At 40.5% G+C, this 26,657-nt stretch overlaps 1 protein-coding gene across 7 annotated transcripts in view; it reads left to right on the forward strand.

Moving 5' to 3' along the window:
* The first annotated feature begins 376 nt into the window (after nt 1-376).
* Nucleotides 377-26,657, forward strand: part of GBF1 (golgi brefeldin A resistant guanine nucleotide exchange factor 1) — a 111,433-nt gene continuing 85,152 nt past the window's right edge. For 5 of the 7 annotated variants that reach the window (XM_076338609.1, XM_076338610.1, XM_076338607.1 and 2 more), the window contains exons 1-3: nt 377-461; nt 6,902-7,007; nt 8,311-8,377. In XM_076338609.1, coding sequence (XP_076194724.1) covers nt 454-461; nt 6,902-7,007; nt 8,311-8,377 — 181 coding nt within the window. In that variant the 5' untranslated portion in view covers nt 377-453. Of the gene's footprint in view, nt 462-2,546; nt 2,565-6,901; nt 7,008-8,310; nt 8,378-26,657 lie in introns of those variants that run through there. The other 2 variants (XM_076338611.1, XM_076338613.1) reach the window with 2 other exon arrangements.

Genomic DNA, 26,657 nt, shown 5'->3' on the forward strand with positions numbered 1-26,657 from the left:
CAGGCGAGGCCGCGCCTCGCAACCGCAGGACTCCTTCGCGATTGGCCAGCGGTCCTGCTAGTTCTACGCTCTCTCCTCTCATTGGCTCTCTTCCGCTTGTCACTGGAGGGTCCGCCTCCTCCGGTTTCAGACCGTGATCTCATTGGACACCTTAGGGAGCTGCCCGCCGCGCCGTGCGCGGGTTGGCTCTCCGGGCTGTCCGTCGGCGCAGTAACCAGGCAGCGGGTTGCGGTGCGCCTGTTTCCACGTCAGTGAGAGCGGTGCGGAGCCGGTTTCGCTTGCCCGTGCCCGGCAGGACCCCGCGCTCGGCGGCCTCGCCGGGACTGCCGCCGCCTCCCGCCGCCGCCGCCGGGAGGGAGGGAGGGAGGGACGGGCCCTCCCGCTCGCGGCGCCGCCCGCCTGACCGATATGTGAAGCGGCCGCCGCCGCGGGGAACAGGCGCCGCCATTTTGGATGCGGGGGTCAGTGCCGGGCGGCGAGTGCCTGTCGCGATACTGTCGCGACGCGGCGGCGGGCGCGAGGGAGGCTGCGGCGGGGGAACCGCGCGGTGCCGGCGGGGGGCGTGGACGGAGCCGAGGCAGCCCCGGGGGCGGGCGGGGGGCCGGGGGCAGGCCGCCGCGGGGGGTGCGGCGGCCCGCGGGGGGTGGGGGCTGCGGCGGGGGTTGGCGGCCGCCCCCTCCGCCCCCGGGCGGTGACGTGACACGCGTGATGTCCTGCCCGGGGTGCCCCACAGGGCGGGGGGCGGCCGGGGAGGGGGGGGGCCGCCCGGCTGTGGGCAGCGACCGGCGGCGGGCCGGAGGCGTAAGAGAAGAGCACGGTCAGGGCTCGGAGCGGGGCTCGTGGCCGCGCCGCAGCGGCCGGGGTGGCCGGGCCGGGCCGGGGAGGGAGGTGCCGGCGGTGCGCTGCACCGGCACGGGCACCCGCTTACCGTGCGCCAAGTCGGCTTGCTTAAAAATCGGTGGAAACGGAGACTTTCCCCAGCACGTAGCCAGCTTCTTAGCTGTTGCAGGAGGAAGGCTGAGCGCTGACTTAGGGTGTACGTTATGAGTTCAGCTGGTACCATGTTTCTTAGTTTCAACAGTATGAAGTAATCGGAAGAAAGAAAATCCCCCTCCGTATTTACCTTAGGTTTCATTTTTACTCTGCAGTTCTGGCAGATAAATGTGAGTTGCCTTCTCTTCTTGATTCCCAGGCGCTATCTCAGTCTTGCAACCAAATGTGGAGACCTGCAGAGAAGCCTGTCCCACCTTCCTTTCTGATGTGCCACCGCTGTCATGTTACTGCTGCTTATCTTTTAAAGGGTGTTCTTAATTGCCCAGAATTTTGCCATCACTGGACTGCACAGTTCCTTGCCATATTTATACATTAATACTTTTCTATTATTTTTGTCCAGGCATCAGGAGCTAGCCTTCGAAGAAACATCCTGAGTTCTTGGAACTTTTACTGCCTGTGATGTTTAGTGCAGAGTAGTTATTGCATGAAAAACCCAAGCAAGTTAAATTTCCTGGTAGAGATTCATGTACCTTCAGTGTGCGGTTTAGAAGGAAGAAAAGGAGCTTTTTCTTGTCAGCTGGGCTTCTGGGTAACCTAGCTAGCTCTGAGTTAGGCAGGAATTGTTTGTGATTCATGGACTGAAGGGTGTTGTGTGTTCTGGTTTGGTGGCAGTGTATTGTATCAGGACTCGAGTGGCCAAATCTAGGTCGGAGGCTATATAGAGTATTCATGCTTTATCATAAACAGTGCAAATTTAGGTCAACGGAAGCTTACTTTGAAACACTACCTTTCATATGTAGTGATTATGTTGGGTTTTAATATTGCTATTTATTGGAGTAGTTTCACCGGGTTTGAGTCAGTTACCATGGCTGAAGGCTAAAGTTAGTGATAGGAAGAAGTGACTTGATGGAAGTCTGCCAGACTTTGTCACTTCTGATGCTAACTCTTGCTTGTTTCCAGAAGAGTTGCAGACATTTCCCTGCAGCGGAAGGAGTGTTTCCTAAAAGTGTACCTGAGACTTCTTATGGTGATACCCAGGAAAAAATTGGGTTCCTATGCACTGGGATGTTTTGGGGTAGCGTGTTCCAAGGTTGAGCAGTGGAGTGTTCAGTGCACGTGTGAGAGAACATTTGCAGATGTAAATCTCGTCAGTGTTTTTATATGAAGATTTCACATCTGATACTATTTCAGGAGTCTCAGAATAGTGATAATTACTGTCCACAGAACATTGCTGAAGGCTTTGGGAAGCATATGAATGTTAGATTTTGTTCCTTTATGACATGCTCCGGCATCTACCTTTTTCTACTCATAGTGTTCCTAACCTTGTTAGCAGCGAGGCTGTGAATGCTAACAGCTTCCCTGTTTCTCGTGGTGGGCTGGGCAGCTGTGTTGCCTTGGTTTGGCGCTGTCATTTTCACTGTGCTGCCTGTCAAAATTCTGCGCAGGAGTGAAATCTGAGGACTGGTCTGCAGATTTAAGCAGATGTATGAACCTATCATGAGGAAGAAACAGGAGTTTATGAAGGACTAACTGAAGAGATAAGGAGCTAAAAAGCATTTGAAATTTAATAGGTACCTTTCCTGTTTTTTCTGCATAACTCAAGACCACAGAACTTAATCCATTTGTTTCTGTACTGAGTCCACTACCTAGTGTTTGACTGAAGGTTGCTTTCAGGCAAGGCATCCAGTCTTGATCTGAAAACATCAAGAGGTGTCAGAACCATGGCTTTGCTAGGGAGGTTGTTTCAACTTTTTTCATGGTCTTCAGCATTAGTAGTTCTGTTAACCTGTCCAACCAAAAGTTATACAATATCCCACTCTTCAGACCATACCTTTGTAACATTAAGCCTGAATTCACGTTAGCAATTTTTTTTGTATGTTGAACAAACATTTAGGGGTTTTGCTTGACTACCATCATGCTCTCGTAAATCTAACTGATCATTCAGTGCTGGTCTGGTAAATCTTGTAACTTTCTGCAGCTTCAGAGCATTAATTACAATCTTAAAACTTCTTTCAATATAGTACATCTATACTGAGCTCTAAAGTGTGAGCAGTTGTTGCTTGCGATGAAGATATAGTTGAAGAAATGCATACTGAAATTATCTCATAGTTTAAAAGAGGTAGGCTTTGGGAAGTGCAGAGTTTAGAGAAGCTGTTTCCATTGCTTGAAATAAACTTTTAAACTTTTACAGGGATGGATGGTGCTTTTGGCGGGTTCAGCTTATAAGGTGCATCCCTCTGAAAATAGCTGTCTGGCTTTCCCCCCCACCCTGTAATTATTTTCTGTTTCCTTCTCCAGCTCACAGTTGCAAAGGTCCTTTGCGTGAATGAAGATAGTTGGCTCTGGTTTACTTTGGAATGTGTGTGTGCTATTGCTTGGTTAACTGCAAGCTTAAATGTAGAGCAGGATTTTTCCCCTGTCTTTACCCAGTGTTTGTGGTGAAGTGGGCTGTATGTGTGATGTTCAGAGATCTGAGAGTGTATTTGTGTCACCAGCATGATAGGTTATTTCAATTGCATTGGACCAGTAAATTTTTTGGCATGGGTAAAGTGAATTTTTGTACTTTTGAATAAAGCTACATTTAATGGAATCTGCAGTGAGGAAAGGAGTGCGTTCTCATCAAGTCTTCTCAAATAGTTAGCAATGAAAGGATATAATTGCAAAAAAAAAAACCCTTAAGTTTTTCAGGATTTTAATATGTCAGGAGAGCCTTGCCAAGCAACATGGATTTTTTGCACACTTGCTTGAAAGGATCATCACATTCAGTTTCCCAGCAGGTTAAAACGAAAAGGTGTGTGTTGGAGGTTTGTGTCTATCGTCTTTGTATTTTGCTGCTTGGAGATAGCACCAGGTTTGGGAACAGCTGAGCATTGCAAGTCTCCTATGTTCAGGAGGGACTGAGTTTAACAAACTTTTCCGTCTTGATTCTTTTAGGTTAAAAGTAGAGGAGAAGAAATAGGAGTCCTACAAGCAGATTCAGTAGTATGCAGAATAGCATTTAAGCTTTGGCATCACTTTAAATATTGGCAGAACTATTGAGTATCTGTGTATGTGCAAGGCATGTGATACATACATCTGGTATTTCTTTACATGCTTTTCCAAATCAGGTTGGGGGAGCCTTTGTTTCCATGTTGATTCGCTAAATGCATAGAATGGCACTACAAAGTTTACATGCTCAATATTGTTTTGTAACAGTGAAGACAGGAAAAACTTGAGTTTTGACAAATTTGAATGTATGAATATAGATATATTTCCCCAAAAGTACTTCTGCGGGCCAAAGTTTTGAACCCTGAAACTGCCTATGTACAAATATGGAAAATATTTGAATTACTGAAAGAAGAAATAAATAAGTGAGGAATTTTACATGGAGGAGAAAATCTCCCATTAATGCCTTGTACTAAAACAAAGACAACATACTGAAGCAGAAAAAAATGCTATCAAGGGTATTTTATGCAGTATTTTAATGCAGTCATATAAATAATATATGGAATAAGTTACTATTGAGGATGGGAACATCTCGAGCATTAGACACATGAGTAGGAAGAATATCTGTGGTTCTGTTACATACAGCTGCGAGGGAGGACATAAACCTTTGTTCTTCAGGGCACAAGCAAACTACTTGGCAGAACTATTTGTTTATTTTTCTGAATCATCTAGTAGTGAATGAGATAAACCATTGATCTGGTCTGTCATGGCAGTTCCTATATTATAAAATACTTTTTGTCTTTGCCCCTGATTTATTGTGTAACACTTAGGAATACCATTATGTATAATTAATCTAATGAAGTAAGAAACAGTTTTGCCATAAGGTTATTCATCCTATTGCAAACATGTAAAAAACCCGAAACAACAAATCTGATGCTCTCCCTTGATAAGGTATCTTCTTGTAATATTTTGCTTTCTTTCCGTTATTTACAGAGTCCTGAAGCAAATTAGTCTCTTTCACTCAGAGGATATTTGTATATTTAAAGTGTTGTTGATAATTCAAACATGTTAATTAATGTGAAGCCTGACAGATCTAGGATGTATGTTCTGAAATTTCTGTAGTGGTGTTTCTGAGGTCTGGAGTAATACACCAAAACCGTTTCCTTCCAGCTTTGCTTTTGCTACGTGGGCAAAAATCCTTCTCATATTCTCTGTGTTTTATTACCCCCTGCCCCGCCTCCCCAGTTGAGTCCTTTAAATGACCCTGTCTGATTTGAAGTGTTATGATCAATGTTTCATCTGCTTTCAGTCTTTTGCTTCCCTATGGATGGCCTATTGTGATTTCAAGCTGGAGTCCTCATTTTCCTTTCATATCTTCTGAGAAAGTCTCATTACTTGGCTACCATTTCACTAAATCCTTCTCATTTGCAGACATGGTATCATCTGACTCTCTGGCCTCTTTATAAGTCCTGTTTAGTCTTTATAAACAGTCATGTCTGTTCATTCCCCTCCATTCTTATTTCTTTATGCTTGACTGTATCTGGGCTACAGCTAGTATAGAGAGAACAATCCTATAGTAATCCACTCTTTGTTTCTTTTTCTCAGACCATTACAAATATTTCTTGCTTGTAAAATTTTTTCCCCTCTTCTGCCTCGTTCTCTGGGCACATCAGTTTAAGTTTTTCCCTGTAAGACCTAAGGCTACATGAGAGTAAATGTCTGCCTTTAGCTTTCTCACCTTTTCTCCCTGTGTTCCATCCAGTTTTGTCTCTAGTTTTGCTCATTTCTTTGTGGGGTCTTACCCATGACTTTTTTACTTGCCTGCTTTCTTGAAAGCTTTTTTCATGAAGCAAGTGTGAAATCAACATCTGTTATAAATTACTTTATTTTGTCAAAGTTTAAAGTCCCAAAGAGTTTTGCTCTGGCCAGCTTATTCAAGCCACTGATGCTTATTTAACAGAGTACAAGATTGGCTTTGTGTTCTGTGTAGAGCTGTGGGACTTTGCATAAGTGCTGGAGATCCGTATGTTATTGCATTGTCATGGATGTCTGTCCTGGTACCCTAACGCTTTATCTTTCTGTGAACTTACATAGACTGGAAAAAAATGAGGAATGTGCCTTGGCAAAGTTGTCTCTTGCTTCGCAGATGCCCTGTTATAACTAACTGTCTGCTCTCATGGTCTTGAAAACGCACTCTGGAAAAGCGTCTTCCTTTTGACAAAATAACTGTATTTGCATGCACAAAACAAAGATCTGAAAGAGTTTCTTGCATCTTGTCCTGGTTTTGGCTGGGATAGAGTTAATTTTCTTCATAGTAGCTAGTATGGGGCCGTGTTTTGGATTTGTGCTGGAAACAGTGTTGATAACACAGGGGTGTTGTGAGTTGTTGATGAGCAGTGCTTACACAGAGTCAAGGCCTTTTCTGCCTCTCGCCCCACCCCCACCAGTGAGCAGGCTGGGGGGGCACAAGGAGTTGGGAGGGGACACAGCCGGGACAGCTGACCCCAACTGACCCAAGGGATATCCCACACCATAGGACGTCATGCTCAGCTTATAAAGCTGGGGGAAGAAGAATGAAGGGGGGGACATTCAGAGTGATGGCGTTTGTCTTCCCAAGTAACCGTTACGCGTGATGGAGCCCTGCTTTCCTGGAGATGGCTGAACACCTGCCTGCCGATGGGAAGGAGTGAATGAATTCCTTGTTTTGCTTTGCTTGCGCACGCGGCTTTTGCTTTCCCTATTAAACTGTCTTTATCTCAGCCCATAAGTTGTCTCACTTTTACTCTTCCGATTCTCTCCCCCATCCCACCGGGGAGGGGGGGAGTGAGCGAGCGGCTGGGTGGTGCTTAGTTGCCAGCTGGGGTTAAACCACGACGCATCTCTTCAGGCCCTCCTGCTTGACTAGGGCCAACTTGATGTTTCATCTGAGGAAGAGAATGATTCTGAGGGACTGGAGATTAATTTGAATTACCTTTATTTTCAGGATTGTCAGGATGGTGGATAAGAACATTTACATTGTACAAGGTGAAATCAATGCGGTGGTGGGAGCCATAAAGCGTAATGCCCGATGGAGCACTCACACACATCTGGTAAGTTACCTTGAATGGTTGCTACCTGTTAGTGCTATGGCAGAAACCACCTGGTTTTAGAAAAGTACCTCCATTTTTTTTAGCGCTTGTTATAGTACTTTCGTAAGTAAAGTTGGAACAACTTTCTACATTGTTTCATGCTGAGCAGTTTTGGCTTCCTGTGTGCCTGCGACTGTAAGAGGTACAGAGCTGGAAATCTTCTACCTATATACCCTGTAAACAAACAAAAAACCCCACGTTGTATTCCACATGGGAATCATCTCATTTAGACTTTTATCTCCTGGTATGTCAGGGATTTTGAATATATGGTGTTACATTATTTAGCACAGTGTTTTTATATATCTTTTGTGCCCTCTTAGAGAAGACGGTCTTCATCATGAAAGCCATGAAATAAAAATTGGGGAAGTCATTATATATAGGGTATCTTTTAATCTTTCATACGGCATAGTATCTTTTTTTAACTCTGTTTTGTGACAGCTAGCTATATTCCTGACTGCAACCTGTTAATACTTTCAAACCTGTTTTGCTAAAAGCCATTAATACAATGTTTCCAAGTCTAATGATGTATTGGTCAGTTTATGGCTTCCACAGTGTAAATGTCTGCATGTGGCACACTGTATCTGTGGTGCACTTCAGAATGTCACATGAATAGCAGATGGCTGTCATCCAGCACAAGTGGTTTCAGTTTGTCAAAGGGCAGGGCCCTTTTTCTTTCTAACAGGCGTTTCTTCATTAGAGCTCACTGCCACCCAGTAGGAGGTGTGGCTGCGGATGTACACAGCTTGGAGAAACTGCTGCTCGTCCTTATTTTAATATTGTAAAGACAGACTAAGGCTAAAGGATGCAACTATTCATATAAATTTTGCACTGTGATTCTTTCTTCAAGTTATTTTAATGGCACCAAATGTCATTGTATTTCTGTTCCCGTTACAATCTGCATAGATTAACATTATAGCAAATCCAGATGAGCCATTTCAATATGGTATGAGGTAGATCTGCTCTGAAATTTATTGAACAGTGGAAGGCTAATCAGAAATACTTCGAAGGACAATAAAACCAAACCAGAATGCTCAGTCTTGAACCTATGCTTTGACATTTGAGCTGTATGGCATTGGGGAGCACTAGCAGGAAAATAAAAATGCTTCTTTTGATTTTGATGGAATAAACACGCTGACAGTGATAAACTCAACCCACAGTACTTCTGTGAATACGAAGGTGAGGTCTTTACACACCCATTATTAAGATTTTTCTTCAGGAATATGTTTGCCTCGTTAATGACTTCCTTCCTATATATAACCTATAGGATGAAGAAAGGGATCCCCTGCTGCATAGCTTTAGCCTCTTAAAAGAAGTGCTGAATAATATAACAGGTAAGCTTATACAGAAATCAGCAGGTATGTGTATCTGCTAGGATATATGTAAATAAATGTACAGGTGTACTTGTTTGTCTTATTTACTGTCCAGAGGTCATAACAAGAAAAGAGCAAATATGTATATACTTACAAATAATACCAACGTAAACTAGTACACAAATACCACTGCTGCCACTATCTGGAGAGAGAGGTCGGTTGGTCTGTCTGTCTGTCTCCCCCCCCCCATTTTTTTTATATATAAATGTGTGTGTTTCTTCAATATACTGAAGCTTGTAGTAATATATGAAATCGTGTATTATTATGCATAGTCTTTCTGTGCTTTGTTTATGCTTTCCGGTCTGTGAATGATGGGAAGAATCTGCTTAGAAAGTAGCCTCCCATTATCTGTTTTCTCCTGACATTCTTTGGTTTGTTGGTTTTCATCATCTGTTATCAGTAATAAGTGAAGCACAGGCTTCACTTTCCATTTGGGTTTCTTGAATTTTGACGCGAAAGGCTTACTTTGTGACGAGTTACACTGAAAGGAATTGGAAATCTATATTGATTACAGAAGTAGAACACAAAGCTGTGATATGTGTTCTGCCCAGTTTTTTTTCTCCCAACCCATCTTTCTCCCCTTTCCCCCCACATTTTCTCTTTTTGTAGTTTCAGGAGTGATTGTTTAAGTGTAACCTAAGCATATGTTGAGAGTCTGGAAGTGAGGCTAATCCTGAGCTGCATGTGGCATTCTGCTGGTTCTTCCCAAGATTTGTCTTACTGATTGTAATATTTGAAAGTAGGCTTTATTTCTGGTCCCTTCATTACAGTGAGTGTTCAGAACTGCACTCAACCTAAGTTTGAGATGGACTTTTTGCATTTCTAGTTGCAAAGTGTGCCCATTCATTGTGTCAGCGCTGAGCCTGGAATCCCATAAAAAGTATGTTCCCTAGAAGTACAGTAGTGCCGCTTCCCGGTGCTGACGAGAGGTGCTGAGGACATGTGCCAGTTCTAAGCCCTTATTCCTTTCTCTTTTGTGGCTGCCTGTAAGTGTAATGCTTTACTTTTCTTTGCCAGGTGAACTTCCCTTGGTTGTGAGCAGGACTCTTCTGTCAGGTCATGACATCTTAGGGAACTCCTGCACAACTTGCATTTCTGGATAGTATCTTTGTTCTGGATGTTATGCTTGTACCCAGACTACGTGACAGTCTGGATTTGTGGTTTTTTTGTAAGCTCACTCATCTTCTGTAGGATATGCATACAGTCACCAAAAGTGTTTTGGGAGGAAATTTTCCTTCTCTCCCTTCTATGAGATAAAATTTTCTTTAAGACTCCTGAAGTTCTTTGCCATTATTGCAAATATCTCTTCTGATCAACAAAAGCAGGGAATGTCAGGATGCTCAAATAAATGCAGTATGAGTAAATGTCAGGGACTGGCCATTTATCTGGAGTAGCTAGATACAATGTGCTGTTGACTTGTTGGGGGGAAAAAATGCAAGCCCACTATCTGCTTTTGTTAGAGAAAGTAAAGTTTAATGTACTGAGAGATTCAGAGACTCCCTGTGAGTATTAGTCATCATGTAAGTGTGGTTCATGCTGAGATAATAATTGCTTATATATGGTGATGATAGCATGTTGGTTTGACTACATGGGGTTCTTTTAAACAGGTCATTTCAGCTTCAGTGACTGCTGTTTACCATCTAGTGTCTTGAGATAGGGCATCGTTGCTATGCTCCTTTTTTTTCAGTTTTAGACATGGACTGGTTCCCAAGCAATACTTGAACGATACAGAGCCTCCTGCTTCGTCTTCCAGGCAGTGAAAAGTCCAAGCTTAGGTTTTTTTGTGGGTGTGTTGGTTTGGGTTTTGGGTTGGTTTTTTTTTTTTGGGTTTGGGGGTTTTTTTGCCTGGACCTTCCGTTCATGTCTCTTTCATTAGCTCATGGAAACACATTGCTTTTATATTTAAATTTATTCAAGCTGTAATCTTTGACATTTGAGTTAGCTTTTAGTACAATTTTGCATTTATAGTAATATATATTATGTATTTTCTCAATCCCCCAAGAACCCATTTTAATCTGTTCCGGATGCAAATTTCAGGCTGCCTTGTCCCATTTCCCCTCTTACTCTCGCCCTCCCTTCCCCTCCCCCATGGAGCATGTTTGATCAGGTGTGGCAGGAATATCCACTGTCAAGCTGCGCCCTTTATATTAGTCAATATTATCCTTCCTTCCCTCCCACTCCCTTCATTCTCCTCTGGGCTTTACCAGTTGATTTATAATTTTGGAATTCTCATCGGAGTCTGTAATACAGTTTGTTCATTATTTAACCAAAACCTGTTTAATGAGCAAAGAGAGGCAATGTAAATGTTAGGCATGTTGCAGTGGAGTACCTTTTGTTCTCCTCTGAGCTAGTGGGTATTAACTCTGTCATGACTGTGATGCTGAAATACCCTGGTCAAGGGTATAAAGATGCACCGTATGCCTCCAGCAGCTAAAGATTCCCATTTCAAAGTATTGCTCCTCAAGAGTAGCTAAATTGCATAATGTGTTTTATTTGATTACCAAAATAGTAAAAGCTTGCCTGCAACTAAGTAGTGGTATCCCATCCCATTGTAATGTCTAAATGGGCTCTCGAAGGAAGCATCTAGAGAAGATGCTGTTGCTCAGCACAATCCCATGATTATGGTAAGAGTAACTTCACTTCTGCCATTCAGCATACCTAGCTAAGGGCCTTGGACCTGAATTATGTGGAATGATGTTGCTTTTTAAAATTCTGACAGAGAAACTTAATTTCTGTGGCAATTTTATGTAGATTTGTAAACACAGTTTAATAATTTGAAAATGAACAGCATGTCTGCTCTGATCCACTATAATTTGGTTTATTGTATGCTACTTTTACACTTTTCTGGGCTGCATATATTCTAATTATTATTGATAGTAGTTGTTTGAAAATCAGAAAGGAAAAATAGAGGTTCTGTTGTCTTGGGTGATGCATAAGTTACTCCAAGATAAATTTAATAGGTGAATACTTGTTGTACTAAGATAAGCACCGTAAGCCTAAGTTTGATGCAGTGTCTTATATTTCCAATGCTTAGAAAAAGCAAAAATCAGTGTCCTGAGTTACGACCATATGGAAGCAGTGACTATCAAGCTTGGTCCATGCATGCAAAATTGAAATACGACTACATCTTCAAAGGTTATTTTAAAACTGATAGAAGCCTTTAGTATTGATACAAGTTTGGATCTAGGGTCACTGTCACCACAGCTTCCATTTGACTGCTTTTTAAAGTAAGCTGAGTATCTAGAAAATGTGCCTGGATGTTGAAATTTTTGTTCATTTTGTCAGTTTTGTTATGGATTTAGGTCAACAAAAGGAAGCTTCTTTTTGACATCCAGTGATAACTGGGCATCTTCTCTTTCATGAGTGTTTCCAACTTAGGATGCTCTTGAGCTCACTAGGGAGAGGTTTTATAACCACAAATGGCTGGAAATGTGAATTAATTATAAGCCTGCTTTTCCGTGATCTGACGAGGATTGGGTTTCCTTAAATCTTGCTGTAGCTGTTGAAGTCCAGACCATTCCAGTACGATGTAGAGGTAAGAGCAGGTACTTCTGTAGTCGTTTTCTTCACTGCAGGATTTGTGCTTTGCTCTGACTGGGGGGATGCGTCAGTAACCAGGATTTTCATGACTGAAGTACTGCTTACTGGTGTGTAGGATGGCTTTAGGACAGAAAATGACTGAATACAACTGCCTTGTACAAGTCAGCACTGCAGTGGGAGAAGCAGATGTTTGTGGAAAGTGTGTGCATCAAGAGTCTATTTAAATAAGGTTTAAACTAGGTAAACACACCTGTGAAGAGGTGCTTGTGTATATTTTAGGTCCATGAGTGCCAGACTGAAAGGTTTGAGTCCTTTTATCCTCTGGTGGTTCAGAGTTAGTGCATTTAAACAGAAGCTACGAAGTAAGCTGTTAGAAGCACTCTGATTTCATGCACATTCATGACATTTTAAATGAATGCTTGTACAGTGGGTTCAGAAGAATCTTTTCATGGCTTACTTCAGACAAGAAGCTGCTGCAAATCTCCATCTTTAGCGCGTTGGCTGGGGCATTAAGAGCTGGCTAAAGGTCAAATGACTGTAACCGTAAGAGAACCTTTGCCCAGTATACTGACTTAATATACTTGTTACTGTAGCCATGAGTTTTCTGGTATGTAGATTTGATTGCACGCTCATTTTCTCATGTCTCAGCTCTGGAAACTCAATTTTTAGGGACAATCTGACATACATATAAAACAGTATGGGAATTTTATCCTGATTTGGGATTAATGTCTGAACTTTTTCTGAAAGATCTAGTTTTAAGTGGTGGTAAATCGGTAGTAAATATAAATGTGCGGCCTGTTCTCAATGTTATTGCAGTGCTGTCGAATAGAATCGGAGATATTCATTGTGGTCTATTCAAGTTAAGAAATCAGAAAAAATAATGTTTTGTTTTTAAAGAAGTGTAGGAATTAGATTATGTGGATGTGTGATATGTATAGTGCTGCAATGCTTGTTACTTTACACTTTGCAGATAAGAGCGATGCCGTATTTTATTTATTATTTATATCTTGAGTTTCTGCAGGAAGTGCCAGGACTTATTCGCAAATAACAAATACTGATGAACTGTAAGCTGTGATACTTCTCCTTTTGTTTGCATTGAAGGATTGCAGTGTTATCCAGAGCAGACATTACAAAAAAATCACCTAAGCTTTTTTTTGTTGCATATCAGCTTCATATAAAAGATCTAGAAGACTTGCTGGTCTCCTAGATTATGTCTGTTCCTGTGATAACTTTAAAAAAAAATTTTTTTTTTTTTTTTTTTTAAATAACGAGTATCCATACATGTTAACTTGGTATTTTGGAAGACCAAGCGACTCAGGCTAACATTTAGCTTTTGTTGCATTCTCTATAAAATTTTTAAGAAGAATGGAAAGGGTGTAAGAAAGGTTAGGAAATTGGTAGAGTAAGGTTTCCATAACTTTAACTTAGCCTTACTCTAATTAGTGGATGGCAATACAATTTTAGTCCGTATCGAATGACCTGACACAGTGTACAGAAGTGGTAATTAACTTCTCTTAATATTTTCTGTCACCTTCTTACTATAAGAAATATGAAGATTAAGGTGACAACCTTAATTTGATGCTTTGCTTGCAGGCTGAATCCAGACTTGATTTTTGCAAATTGTGTTCAGGTAATGCAGTAAAAGTTGTCATTTTAAAAGCAAGGTCCTAGTCTTCATGAATGCAGGCATCCTTCCAAGTTTACAGAGAATGTAAACCAATGCAGTGTTTTTGCTTTGAAGCTGCAGGTAGTTCCAGATACTCTCTTAGAGAGAGGGTAATCTTCTTTTTAATCTCGTTGTAGCATCAAATGACTGTCTTACAGCTGAGGTCTTTGAATTTCCCTCAGATAATAGGTTTCTACTGATATTTTTGGCACAGATTTTCTTACTGGAGAAATAATAAACCAGACTTTACCCATGTGGTTGCTAATTTTGTGCTTTCCTTTCTAAGCGATTTTTCTGGAGTGACGCTAATGTGCCCTAAGAATGGTAGCTGCACTGGGACACCTGGGATGTGAACTTCTCAAGCCCAAAACTAACACCAAAATTGTCATAACTTCACTTAAGATTTAGTTTATTTTCTGTATAAAGGAAGAAAGAGGAGGAATGTGCTTGATGAAGAATAACTGTTAGTATTTGTGAAGCTTATAGGTGCACCAAGACAAGCACCATAACCTTTTCCAAGGCTTGTGTGTTGTGTGCGGGACAGCATTTATGCAGAGTGTGTGAGGAGTCAGCTATGGATGAGGTCACTCTGAACTCTAATTGATTCTACTGAGTTGTTCACTGAGCCCTTCAACATAGGTTACTGTATGAAATCGGGACTCCTGAGAAAGGGAAACTTGTAATTGAGAGATTGTATAACTAGGAGTGAACAGGCAGAAAGGGCTAAACTGCAGTTGCGTAGCATCCTTAATTTGATAACTTTTTAGCTCTTGTGTTCATCTTCTATTTTGTGTTTCTGAGTAGTAAGAAACTTACTGAACAAATTCAAAAGAAGTGGAGCGACTCTGGGAATATCTAGAGCAAAAAAACCAACCAACCCAGTAAGATGGTCTTCACACAAGGTTTTTCTGCATTTCTCTTAAAGTCAGGACATCTGAACTCTCTTCTGCAGTGCAGCATCACCACCCTTGAGATACCACCTCAGCATCCTTTTAATACAGTTCTTTGGGTGCAATTTAAGACTAGAGCTTGGAGCTTAACAGTCTTCCATCTGTGCATGGCTAATGACTGGCAGGTACAGGCAGGAGGTGGTGCTGTTGGGAGGAATTGTTTCCTGACCCCTAATCCTTAAGGACCCAAGGATTTAGATGGACAAGCGCTCCTGGCTGTTGCTTGGCAGAGTTCCCACAGTGGGCTTGTTCTGTAACACCAGCCTTCTGTTACCACTGCAGGGCTGGGCTCTGAAGAGCTGCCACATGTGCACGGTGCGCAACTGACTCTCTCTTGTTCCACGCTTGTTGAGCAAGTACTTTCCCACTTGTTGGGCACTCCATTATTTCCTTCAGTTACTGCTTCTGTGTGAAGTGGAGCCATAAAGGAAATGGCCTAATGTACATACATTAGAGGGCAATAAATTGCAGTTTGATTTGGTAGAAAGGCAATACCAGATGCTCCGTTGAAGTTAAGGTTCCTCTTAAGTCATCTGTGGAGGTTTTATTCCAGTTTTTTTTGATGATGATGTCTTTGTTTTGGTCAAGACTAGTTAAAGGAAATTGTGGACAATTAAGAGACGTTAAGGCTATTTGCATTACAGTAAAAACCCTCTGGAAGTAGGAGTGTACGTGAAATTGCTGAATTCCAGTAGAAGTTTATTAAATATATAGCTCTTCTGTTCCGTCACCTTTCCTTCTTTTAACTGTCTTCTCTGCTCGCTAAACTGCTGCTATCTAACCTGTCAAAAACAATGTCTCAAAGGTGATTTACTTCAAAGAAGCAATTAACTTGTGTCAGAAAGTGCAGGTGCATATTTATATAGTTGCATAATATGTAATAGGACTGCCGAGAAGCATTGGTCGTACATACACAACAAGCATTCTGAAGCATTCCTCACCTCAAAGAGTTTGTAGCTTAAGAGGGTAGGAGAGAGAAGTCATTAAGTATACAAAGTTGTTAAACACTTGAGGGTTTTTCTTAATGACTACTTCCATATGTCCTTTAAACACGCCGTCGTTGGCTGATCCCTAATATGGTTTGTAGCAAGATGTGAGTTTGGAGGAGAGATTTGAAAGAAGATTCAATTGGGCAAAATGTCCTTTTCTCAGGAATAGTGCAGGGGTATGTGACAAAGTGCTGCTTCTCTCAATAATTAGTGTGGAAGAAAAAAGCCAGCAAGAAGAGAGATAGAACGGGAGGGTTTTAAAGATAAGTATAAAAGTAGCAGAGTAACGGAGAACATTGTTATTGAAATAGTGAGTTGATTGGTTAGGGAATGTTAATAGTGAGGGATGTGCAGTTGGTGGCTTGCCCATTTGAGGTAAACTTGCAAGAGCTTTTTCTTTTTAAGGTAACTGTACCTGGCTTGTCTGCTATCTGAGTGTTGTGGAATAGATTGTTGCGGAAGGTTTTTTGTTTGTTTGTTTTCTTCAATCAGGAAAAAAAAATTCCAACATGTTACGGACCTCCTCATTGTACATTCTTAAAAAAAATTTCAGATGGATAGTCAAGATCTTGCTTTCGTAATTTGCCTTTAGAAAATGATACAACACAGCAAATTTGTCCAGGACAGAGCTATAAAACTTACAGCTGTATGCAGTCCTATGAAAACTATCATTTTTTAGATGACATGATTTTAACTTGCTTTACAGCACTTCTAAAAGCTACAAAGAAAAGAAAGTTTGGTATATATTGCCTATAATACAGTGGCTTAAAGATAGAGTCTGAGGTCTTGTGATATGATGGATTCTGAGGTGCAAGGGATGGAAATGTCATGTCATGGATGAATTTGTAGTGCATTCATTCCAGTGTTGGTGGTATCAACAGATTCTTTCTGGGGAAAAACTTTGGGAGTGAATGGAAATCTGTGAATTTGTTAATAGAGTGAGGAAGGCTAAATCGTGAGTGAGTTAAATATATATAAATCTTCTAGGGACAGTGAATCAGTACATGTAGGAAATTGTAGGAAATAAAACCCATCTCGAGAAGGAACATTTATCGACTAGTCATAGTTATTGTAGAAAATTGGTAGATCTACATTAGTATTGTATGATGTACTGTAGCCATGTGACTTGGAAATGCCATTGGAAGTGTTAAAGCAACCTGCTCTTGCTATGAACTCCTAATTATATGTGGACATTTCTTGTTTAGTTTAGGGGCACAGATAGACATAGACTCCTCATCACTTAAACTTCATGAAATGAATGTGTCTCTGCTCTTTTCATTGGTGCAATTGTGAAATTAAAACTTGTCAGTTCAAACTACTTTTGTATTCAAGCATGTTGTGAAAGAAAGAGGAGGTGATAGTTGCGTGACAGTTGAGGAACAGGGTGAGACATTGTGACCAAAAAAAAGACAATGCGAGATGGGTAGAAATGTAAAAGTAAAACATGTTAGGTGAGAGCTTGCACATATATGCAATAGAACTAAAATGTGGGGTGACATTGGCTTTAGCTATCCTGTTAAAATTAACAGCTTGATAAACTGTTTTCATGACAGCTTATGCTAATGTATTTTGTGCTGTAATCACAATTACACAATTGTAATACTCGAAGGCGTGCACTTGATTAATGCTCGTTAGCTGAATATGTTAAATTCTTCAGTGATGGTGGTACTTCGATTGTTTGATCCTCTAAGCACTTCAGAATTCTAATTTCCAGTTCTGTCCTTGTAGCAGTAAGCTGAAACTTACTCCTTGCCATATTGAAACAGTAAGTTATAAAGAGAGCAGTCTTTCAGAAAGTGTATGCTGCCTTTGCTTGGTGCAGGAGTCCGAATGCTTGCATGACTGTAAATAATTCTTGACGTGTATGCTACTTAAATGAGAGAAGAGACTTTAAAACAATGCTGTTCACTTTTGATCGTGTTTAACTTAATTCTGGGAGGAAGTTTTTTTATTAAAATGTGTCTTTGTGCCCCGTTACTTCTCAGGAAATTGTCATTTTTCTTGATACAGTGATGAAGTCTGCCAAGTGGCTGTTGAATTAGATTCCATTTACCTCTTGATTAACTGCTTAAATAATTTAGGTGGCAAATTGTAAATATGAGGTATTGTTGAAATAAATTAAGATGTGGTTGTTATCTTGATCATGGCGTATTGAAGGAGAACGGTCTATTAGATCTGGGTATAGCCTAGGGGAGGGGCTTTATTCTAGAAATAAAACGAGTAGCAGTGGTAAAATATGGTTGTTTATGTAAGCATCTTTAGTAACTGCACTGAGGAACTTGGATGTTCTTCAAAGCGGGATTAGACAGTTTATAGTGGCCTGTAATAGTTCTGTAATAACTAAGGTGGCTGTCATGGCAGCATGGGAGGAGACATCATTAGCTGGTTTTCACTTCAGTCTGAGGTTTTCACATTTGTCGTTCAGAAATACTATGTTTTTCTTTGCATACTCAGCTCTTAGTTAAAACATTTGGTTTTTCAGTGTCTGAAGTGCAAATATATTGTCAGACTTAAGATCTGACAAGCACTATCAAATTTTACGTTTGTGCTTTCCCTCTCAAATACATTCTGCCTCAGTATGAAGTTAGCACTTCAGATGTGAAGTGATCAGGCTGGTACAGGGAGTGGGGAGAAAACAGTCCTGGGAATATTTGCTTTGGTGACATTGTTGATGATGAACACAAAGGTGTAGGAAATATGTTTGCTCAGATATTTACCAGTCTGTTAAAATACGGTCAACGAGAAGAGACTTTTTCAGTTGAAACAGGAGTACTGTGATATTGTAGGAAAACTAGATTTTGGTTTGGCAAAGAGATAAGTTCTCAACAACAAACTTTTCTGAAAGCGTATGGCTGCTTTGCGTGATACAGGAGTCTGAACGCTTTCATCATGAAGGCTTCTGCTTCACTAAGAACATAAGGGAAGAAATATCCATGTTTGGTAAATAAAAAAGTAATGTTTTCTTGGGGAAAAGGCTTTGCCAAGAGTTTTGGAAACATAGGAAAGGAAGAAATGAAAAGATTCAGACATTGTAGAAAGCAATAGAGCAACTCTAACAGTAGCTGAATGGTAGTTCAATAATTGAAAAAAATAAAATGTTTTCTTCAGAGAAAAAGAAATTGCTGAAGAAATATGTTGTTAAATAATGGGGGGGAAGACCATCATAGGCATCCTGGAATGATTAATTTAATAGTTAATAGACTATTAAAGCTTTGTGTCAGAGGCAACATCGACTTAAATTTTGCAAACAGTTTTCTCCCTTCCGCTTTTACTAACAATCCATTTAAAAATCTGAAAGTGAAGTTAATTCTCATTCAGCTGCCTTTAAATTGCAGTTTCTTTTTGGATGGCAGTTCTTAATGCTATTGAGTTTCGCAACCCATACCGGTACTTTTTCACATGCACAAGACCCATGTGCTGCAGCGGAAGGTCACACACTCCCTTTCACTCTGCAGGAACAGCAGGTGATGGTACCAGCTGTTCACATCCCCGTATTAGATGCCTGAATTTGAGCAGCTGTATGAGGCTGCTAATAAACTCTAACATGTAATGCAGTTCATATTTTGCCTGCATTTCACTTGATCCTACTCAGCACCGGCCAGTATTTTTTTTTTTTTTTTTTAACATCTTTCAATGCCACCCATAAGATGCTCCTTTTCTTTCTTGTCATGCTGGTCTCCACTCCTCTCGTATGATGTGCCAGTTGGATGCTTGAAGTGTTCCAGCGTTACAGATTTGAAAAGGAAAGGGTATCAGAAAATGTGCAAATGTACAGGGTTTAAAGAAGCAGGAATAATCTCTCCAGCAAAAACATTTTAAAATCTTAAAGTTTTAATGCTGTAGCGAAAATAGACTGTTCTAGAGGATGTACTTGTCCTTAAGCAATACTAGTTTTGGATACAAACCTAGGTGTCTTTTCATTTGTTTGTTTTAGAAGAATGGGTTGGTCAAAAGTGCTTTCGTTCTGAGGAACCTCAACCTTCATTCAGCTAGCTGAAGAGGTCTTGTTACGTGAATCTGCTATTAAAAGAAGGCTGCAGTGGTTTTTCATTCCACCTCGAGTAATAAAATTGGTCTGGCCATGAGTTTTGATATATCCACAGTTGATTTCAACTTGTGCTTTTTATTTAAAAAGCTTATTTGTGACCTGTTAGGACCCTCTGTTAAGCCAGTTAAATAAACGGTGGAAAGGTTGAAACTGCCTGTCTGCGCTTTCCAGAAAAGGGGAGGAGGGAGCCAAAGGAAGGATATTTACAATTTTAAACCCTTTCAGCTCCTCTGTTCACCTCTTCCTCTTGCATCACTGGTTTAGCTCCCATCTCCTTCTCTGGAAGACTCATAGTATCTAGAGCTGAGAAATACCTTGGTTCCACTGACTGGCCACCAACGTGATGACAAAGTCTTCTTGCTAATAAGATCCTGAGAGGTGACTTTGGTGTTTTGGGTTTTTTGTTTGGGTTTTTTTGTGTTTTGTGGGGTTGTGTTTTGGTTTTTGGTTTTTTTTTTCCTTCCCATTGCTGTAGTCTCAAAAAATGCACTTTGGAATCGAAGCCATATTGAGGTAGGAGCTGTGAAGAGCACCTTTTAAAAATATGGCAGTGGGGAAGAGAGTTTATTTAGTCCTTTGCTCAAAGGATCTCAGGGAACTTAGAAATTCAGCAAGACTCAAGATAATTATCAGAAGTCAGGTGTTAAGGATTTCATAAAATTACAAAAATAAAAGAACCTAGCTGTGCAGTTAGGGTTGGAAGAGATAGCATGAGATCAAAATTGTATGGTAGAATATAGGAAGAATATAACTGTTAAAATAGTAAAGTGACTTAGCTCAGAAGAAATAAAGTTAACTTTTCATTAGATCCTATTCTTATTGCTCCACAACTCAACTCATTTTAGCTGGTCAGCATTCTTAAATTGAACTATCTGAAATCTAGAACTGATTTTCCTTGCTTGGTATTTGTTGCTTTTCTCCAGCAAAGATGGCACAATTTTTTTTTTTCTGGATGAGGAATTGGCTCTCCCATGGCAGACGAGAGCTATAAGCTCCTTGTTTAGCATCTAGCCTTTTTTCAGACAGCCTTACAATTTCTTTCTAGACACCCAGTATTAATTGGTTGAAACAGCCAGTTATTTTTAACTGCATGTTTCAGATTTTTTTTTTTTTACTGTTCAGGTGTCTCTGTCAGCCATAAGGAAAGCAGTTGAAGTAAATAGCTATATCAAATGAAGTACCTCTTGTCCCCACAACTGCTTCCAAAATAAACCGAGAATAATGCTTTACACATTTTGTCTCCTTTAACTCTAAAAGCAAGCAAGAGAGGAAGCATGGATTAACATGTAGTGATTTCTAGGAGCTGTTCTCTGCTCAGATTCCTCTGTGCTTGGGCTGACTGACAGGGGCATGTGGCTCAAGTGCATCTGGAAATATATCACTGGCAAAATTTGGTTGGGTAAATATAGCAGGAACGGGTTGTCAGGGCAGGAGACAGATTGTTCTGGGAAAGGAAGTGCTGTCTGTCTGTCGTCTGAGTAACAATTTCCTATCTTTGAGACTTACCTATTTCTTTCAGTGTAGCTAAGGTACCAGCAGGATCTGACATATTTGCTGTGTTCTGTTGTTGTATGTTCTTATGGTGGGAGTGTTACCAGAAATGGTAAAATCGGTAGGAGTAGCTATAGAGAACTGATACCAATATATCCTATGGTGTTTCGGCACACACTTTATTCTTGTTTAAGCCCTTTTTGAAAATAGGCAGGGACATCAAATGTGAAAAGTAACTCCCAGAGCCTCAGGACATGGCAATACTGAAGAATCCTGACTTTTGGTTAGGTGCAAAATTGTTGCTAGCTCACATGGTTCCAGAAAACAAACAAAAAACCACCAACTCCCCCCCTTGAAAATGGGCTGAAAGCCCATATTCTAAAATTCTTTTCTTTGTTGGCAGTTGATACGTAGAAGATGAGCAAGGATAGAAAAAGCCAATTACAAGGCTTTCCTCCAGCAAAAGCTGATTAGCAAAGGCATAAAGCTTCTTGAACCATTGTGATATTGACTGAAGTCTCAACACAAATTACACCGTTTGTGGAGAAAATTGAACCAACGGCGTTAGAGAGTGGCCTACAAAAATCTATGCAAGCATAGGGGGGTGTAGGCTATATTTTATACAGAAAGGCATAATCATGGGCAATGACAATTAAAATCTTAACAGATGCAAACAGTAGAAAATGGAACAGTAAATTACAGACTTTCTGAAGTTTATCAAGGGAAGTTGGAGATGACTACAGATTGGAAGAAAAAAAACCCTACTTAATAGCTGACTATGCTTTTTCCCTCTCCAAAAAGCATTGAATAACTTCATCTATACCATTTGCAGCATATTCTTGATTCAGTGGGCTGTTTTTTTCATCTGCTTGCTCAAGCATTTATGGAAGATGGAACCCATGACAATTTTGTGCACGGTAGCTGCCTGCGGTTAGTTACTGACTCTCTAGCTTGTCCCGAGAGGTTGCACGCTGCTCCACACCGAAGTGAGCTCTCAGTCTGCTGCCCTGTGATGTGGCTGCGTCTGGGGTGGGGTTAGCAGCCAACAGGTGCACAGCATACCACACGAATGTGGAGGCAGAGAATTTGTGTCCAAGGGCATTGGGGGTAAATAACTGTAGTTGTAAAAAGTGTTACATGAATGCTAACACTTTCACTGAGCAATGAGTGTGTTCTAAAATCTGCCCCACAAACTTCCATGTAATAAGCTTCAATTTTTATCCTCAGAAGTGTGAAGAGCTAAACTGATGTTGGAATTTTCTTTGGTGTATAGGAAAAAATCAGTAGTTTGCTGGAGGATGCAACTGATTCAGACTAGAGGCTGTCCAAAAACTTTCCGTAGTTACAAGCGGTAGGATAAGATACGGGATTCTGTGCTTTTTGAGTAAAACCTGCATGACTAAGTAGAGAAAACTGTTTTGTCAATGTACAGTGTTCTTCAAAAAATATTTGTAAGCCCTCAGGATTACTTCATTATTTCTTCTGATTGCACCAGGTCCAAATACTGTGCTGCTTGCCATGACTTATGCAGGGATAAAACCTCACCATTTCTCATTCACAGAGCTGACTCAAGGCTTGTTACTCCATTTACTAGCTGTGTTACATAGCACACCTGACTTGCCTAGGCCTTTTGTAATGTAAAATGTTCCTCAGCAGATGGAACAGTACATTTAAAAAAAAAAAAAAAAAGTCTGTGCTCATCTTATTGTTGCACTGTTGCCTGCATGCATGCCTCTTATCCCAGGTGTTCCAGCTTCCAGCAATTGAGATTTGAAGTCTATCCCTTAGAGGCCTCTGTTTCTCTTCAGACTGCCCGGACGCTGTTCCTCAAAGCCCTTTTAATCTAGTTCTTTATTCCATTTTATTTTTGCTTTGCCTGGCTCACCCTGGAGTAAAACTGAAAGGGCTGAACTTCATGTTGCAGGTGAAATTTCACATCAAAGGACACCTGTGTTGTCTGATCATCTGGTACTGGTAAACTGTTGTTTGTTTTTCTGTGCATCAACTGTCAGTATGTATGGCAACAAACTACTTTTTAATCAGGTATCTAGCAACATAAATTAAATGAAGCATAACATACATTCAGAATATATTATCTTTGCTTATGTGTCTACCAGCATTTAATAAAAGGATATAATTCCTTTCCCCAACATTTATATTTTGTTTTAAAATGGCAGAGTTCTGCTGTGAACTAAAGGCAAGAAGCTGAGATTGTCTACAGTGCATTAAAAGTGTATTAGAAGAATCAGACTGTGATATTAAAAAGAGTTGCAGTTACTTAAATTTGAAAGAAATCTAGAAGGACCAAAGCACAAGGAGATTATTTGTAAAGGGCCTTGAAATTGTAAAGTATTATGTGCAATGAAATATGAAGTAGTACTGGGAGGCATACAAGATGGATGTTAGTTTGAATTAGCATAAGAAATGGGGTATCAGTATATTAGCAGAGTTTAAATTTCCCACAAACACTTAATGTTTCTGAACACAAAGAGATGTGAACAGAAAGCCCAAGTATTCGTAGTCCATGAAAAGTAATCTGTTTTCTTTGACTTGGTAATGAGCAAGATGACTCTAAATGTCTTTAAAGCAGTAGAAAATGTACAGATTTCTGTTGCTTATTTTTAATCATTACATACCTCTTGCATGGAGTGCTCTGCAATATTGTAAGGGAACCAAATGTGGATTAGAAGTTGAAGCAGGAAGAATAATAGTAGATAATTTGTGCTAGATGAAATTGGAAGGAAAGGAAAGAGAAAAGGATTCAGTAATAAGTGAGAATGAGAAGAATGCTCAGAGACTGCAATTCTGGAACAATTATAGAAGTTTTTGGACCTGCTGCTCTGAGGAAAGTGGCTAGAATAGTTAAAACTTCTACAGGAGCTTTTTCTGCAGGGATTTCTTCTGGGACTGCTGTTCCACGATAAGAATGGCTTTGCTCTGGTTGTGTCTGCATGATGATTCATTCAGGATGGCTGTAGAATTACGTGTAACTCTGATCTAGCTGTGTTGATAGGTGTTGTCATGTAAATAGGAAGCATTTAATCTCTGTAAGTAAAACTATTTTGCATTCTACAACAGTCAGTTGCAACTGTCTAGGTAATACTGAAAGCTTATGGTATTTAAGCCTTATTTACTGGCAGTAGATACTGAATTGTTAGCCTGTTCTGATAATCTCAGCTGTTTAATTGTATGAAGAAGATAGTTGTTTCATTTGAAACCTTTAAGCTGTTTTACTGTTTTAGCTACTAATTCTGGGACAAGAATGCATGTAATAAGATGATGAAAGGAGCAAACAGGGACATGTAAGTATATAGAATCTAAGTGGGAGCATAGTTACTTTGTTCTTGACCTCCTCTTGAACACCTTCTAGGTGGTAAGCTGTATGGGAATGGAGGTGATCGTTGCCTTTGAGATACCTTAGTGTCTGGTGTTTTCTGAGTGAAATTCCACTTTATGAAAATCACCTGAAGAATTAGCTTAATTTAATCTTTCAGTCTGAGCACACAAACTTAAACTGCGCAGAACTTTTTCAGCTTCAACAGGCTATTGTAAAATATTTATGCTGCAACCTTACTTTTGGTTTTGAGAGAAGAATCACTTATGCTTAGAGATAGGAAAAGCAGTGAAAGCAAGGCAAAACTTGGGACTAGGACATAGACCTTTCAGGCGTACCCTATGCATGCATAGCTGAAGTTTTGTACCTGCAGAAGCTGCCTGAGTTTCTTGTAGTGCCCAAACAGCACTTAGTGCCAAATGTAAATGCCACAGAAGCTGCTTTGCAAAAAGAGCATGCTTTTCCAAAATTTTTTTAGCTTTGTCTTCCATGACTCATGTTCCCTTTTTCTCTTTTGCTGTTACTTTCTGTTTATGCTCTTTTTTTTTTTTGCTGTCTGTTCCCATGTAAGCCCATTAAGACTCTAATCTTTCTGTGTCAAAATTAACAACTAATGTAACTTTTCAATAGGAAAACCCCTGTATTTGTCTGACACAGTTCTTCTCACTTCCCGTTCTTTATGTCCCTTTGCACAGTCAGCACTGAGTTTTTGTTGGGCTTAATATAAAGGGGCTTAGAAAGGCAGGTGCTTCTGGATTTGAATTTATGAGACTTCCAGACATGGAGTGTCATATGTGCTTTTTTTTTTCCCCCCGTCTTCTTCTGTAATGCTCTGTAGTCTGTAATAGGTTGAGTTGTAACATTCATTAAACCATTCCTCACATTCCCTGCTTTGAAAGCTTATCAGGACTGCTTTGATTTAGTTATCTGGAACAAAAAAAGCCGTTTGTGAAGGTTGGAATGGAGCTCTGGAGCAATAATATATCAGAGATCAGATTCAGGTCCCAGTTGTATTATTCCTAGGGATTTATTTGCCTGTGTACACACAGGAGCAGAATGGTGTGTATGGAAGGCTTGCAGGAATGCAAATTGGACACATTTTGTTGGGACCTGTAGGGGATTTTCACTGCTTCGTAATTTTTCAAAGATTTGTTATACATCAGGCAGCCACTGCCTCTTCTTTAAACCTTTAAATCCCCCCTCTTTTTCCTGTTCTAAAGGTCAGATTTTTTGACAACTGTGTGCAGGAACAAGATTTGTTAAATCCCTTCATTTTTATTCATACAAATATCGGCGTTTAGTGAGCAAGAGTCACCCCAGGATTCAGAGGCGCATAAAGCTCAGTACAAGCCTTCTGAACCTAAATTCAATTCAGAGATGCATCTCTTCGGGACTGAACCTGCCATCTGAATATTAACCCTTGGCACTGCACAGGGAATGCATGGTAGAAATTGCATCTCTCTGTGCCACTGAGTGGGCTGGTTTCACAGGGTGGCTGGTGTCCTCATAGCTGTGGAGCCGTGTCCTGACTCTTGTCCTGGGTGCTTCCTGGGCATAGGGCTCAAGGCTGAAGAGCTGTCATATGTGGACATACCGCGTTTACTCATCTAGCACTAGTCCATTCTGATGAGACCGTAAGATACTTCATTTTGAGCCTTTCCTGTTCTGACCCAGTCAGTGAAGTAATGGAGTCCCCAGTGTTAAATCCTCTTGAAGCTATTTTTAGTTTGGTTTTATGTAGCTATATGCAACTCAGCTTTGAAAAAGCTGTGTGATGTGCTGCTGATCTTTGGGATGTAAATGAAGACTAGGTACCCCCTTTCTTTAGGGATGACTGGCAGTGATTTCCTCCCTGGAGAGCTAGTCATAGGCATCGTTCAGCAGCTGCGAAGTCCTCATCCTTGCCTTTTTTCAATGTGGATGAAGGGAAAAGGTTTAGGAGAGGGAAGTTCCTTTTCTTACCCAGAGTAGCTTCTGTTGACTAAGGCAGTTGACAGATGAGATCTGGCAAGTCATACTGTGATGTTTTATACAATATTGTAAACCATTCCGTTGAGCAAAATGCTATGCTGGCAGGGTGGAGTTTTTGTTGTGTAATTATCCATAAAAAAAAAAGTGTGTCAACATAGGGATAATGGTCAGGGGTTGTGCCTTTTTATCATCTGCTGGACTTCATACTGAGGTGGCTGTGGAGTGGCCGTATGTTTCCTTTGTTTAAGTCTG

The sequence above is a fragment of the Aptenodytes patagonicus genome, chromosome 5 (genome assembly GCF_965638725.1).
Source record: "Aptenodytes patagonicus chromosome 5, bAptPat1.pri.cur, whole genome shotgun sequence".
Taxonomy (NCBI): domain Eukaryota; kingdom Metazoa; phylum Chordata; class Aves; order Sphenisciformes; family Spheniscidae; genus Aptenodytes; species Aptenodytes patagonicus.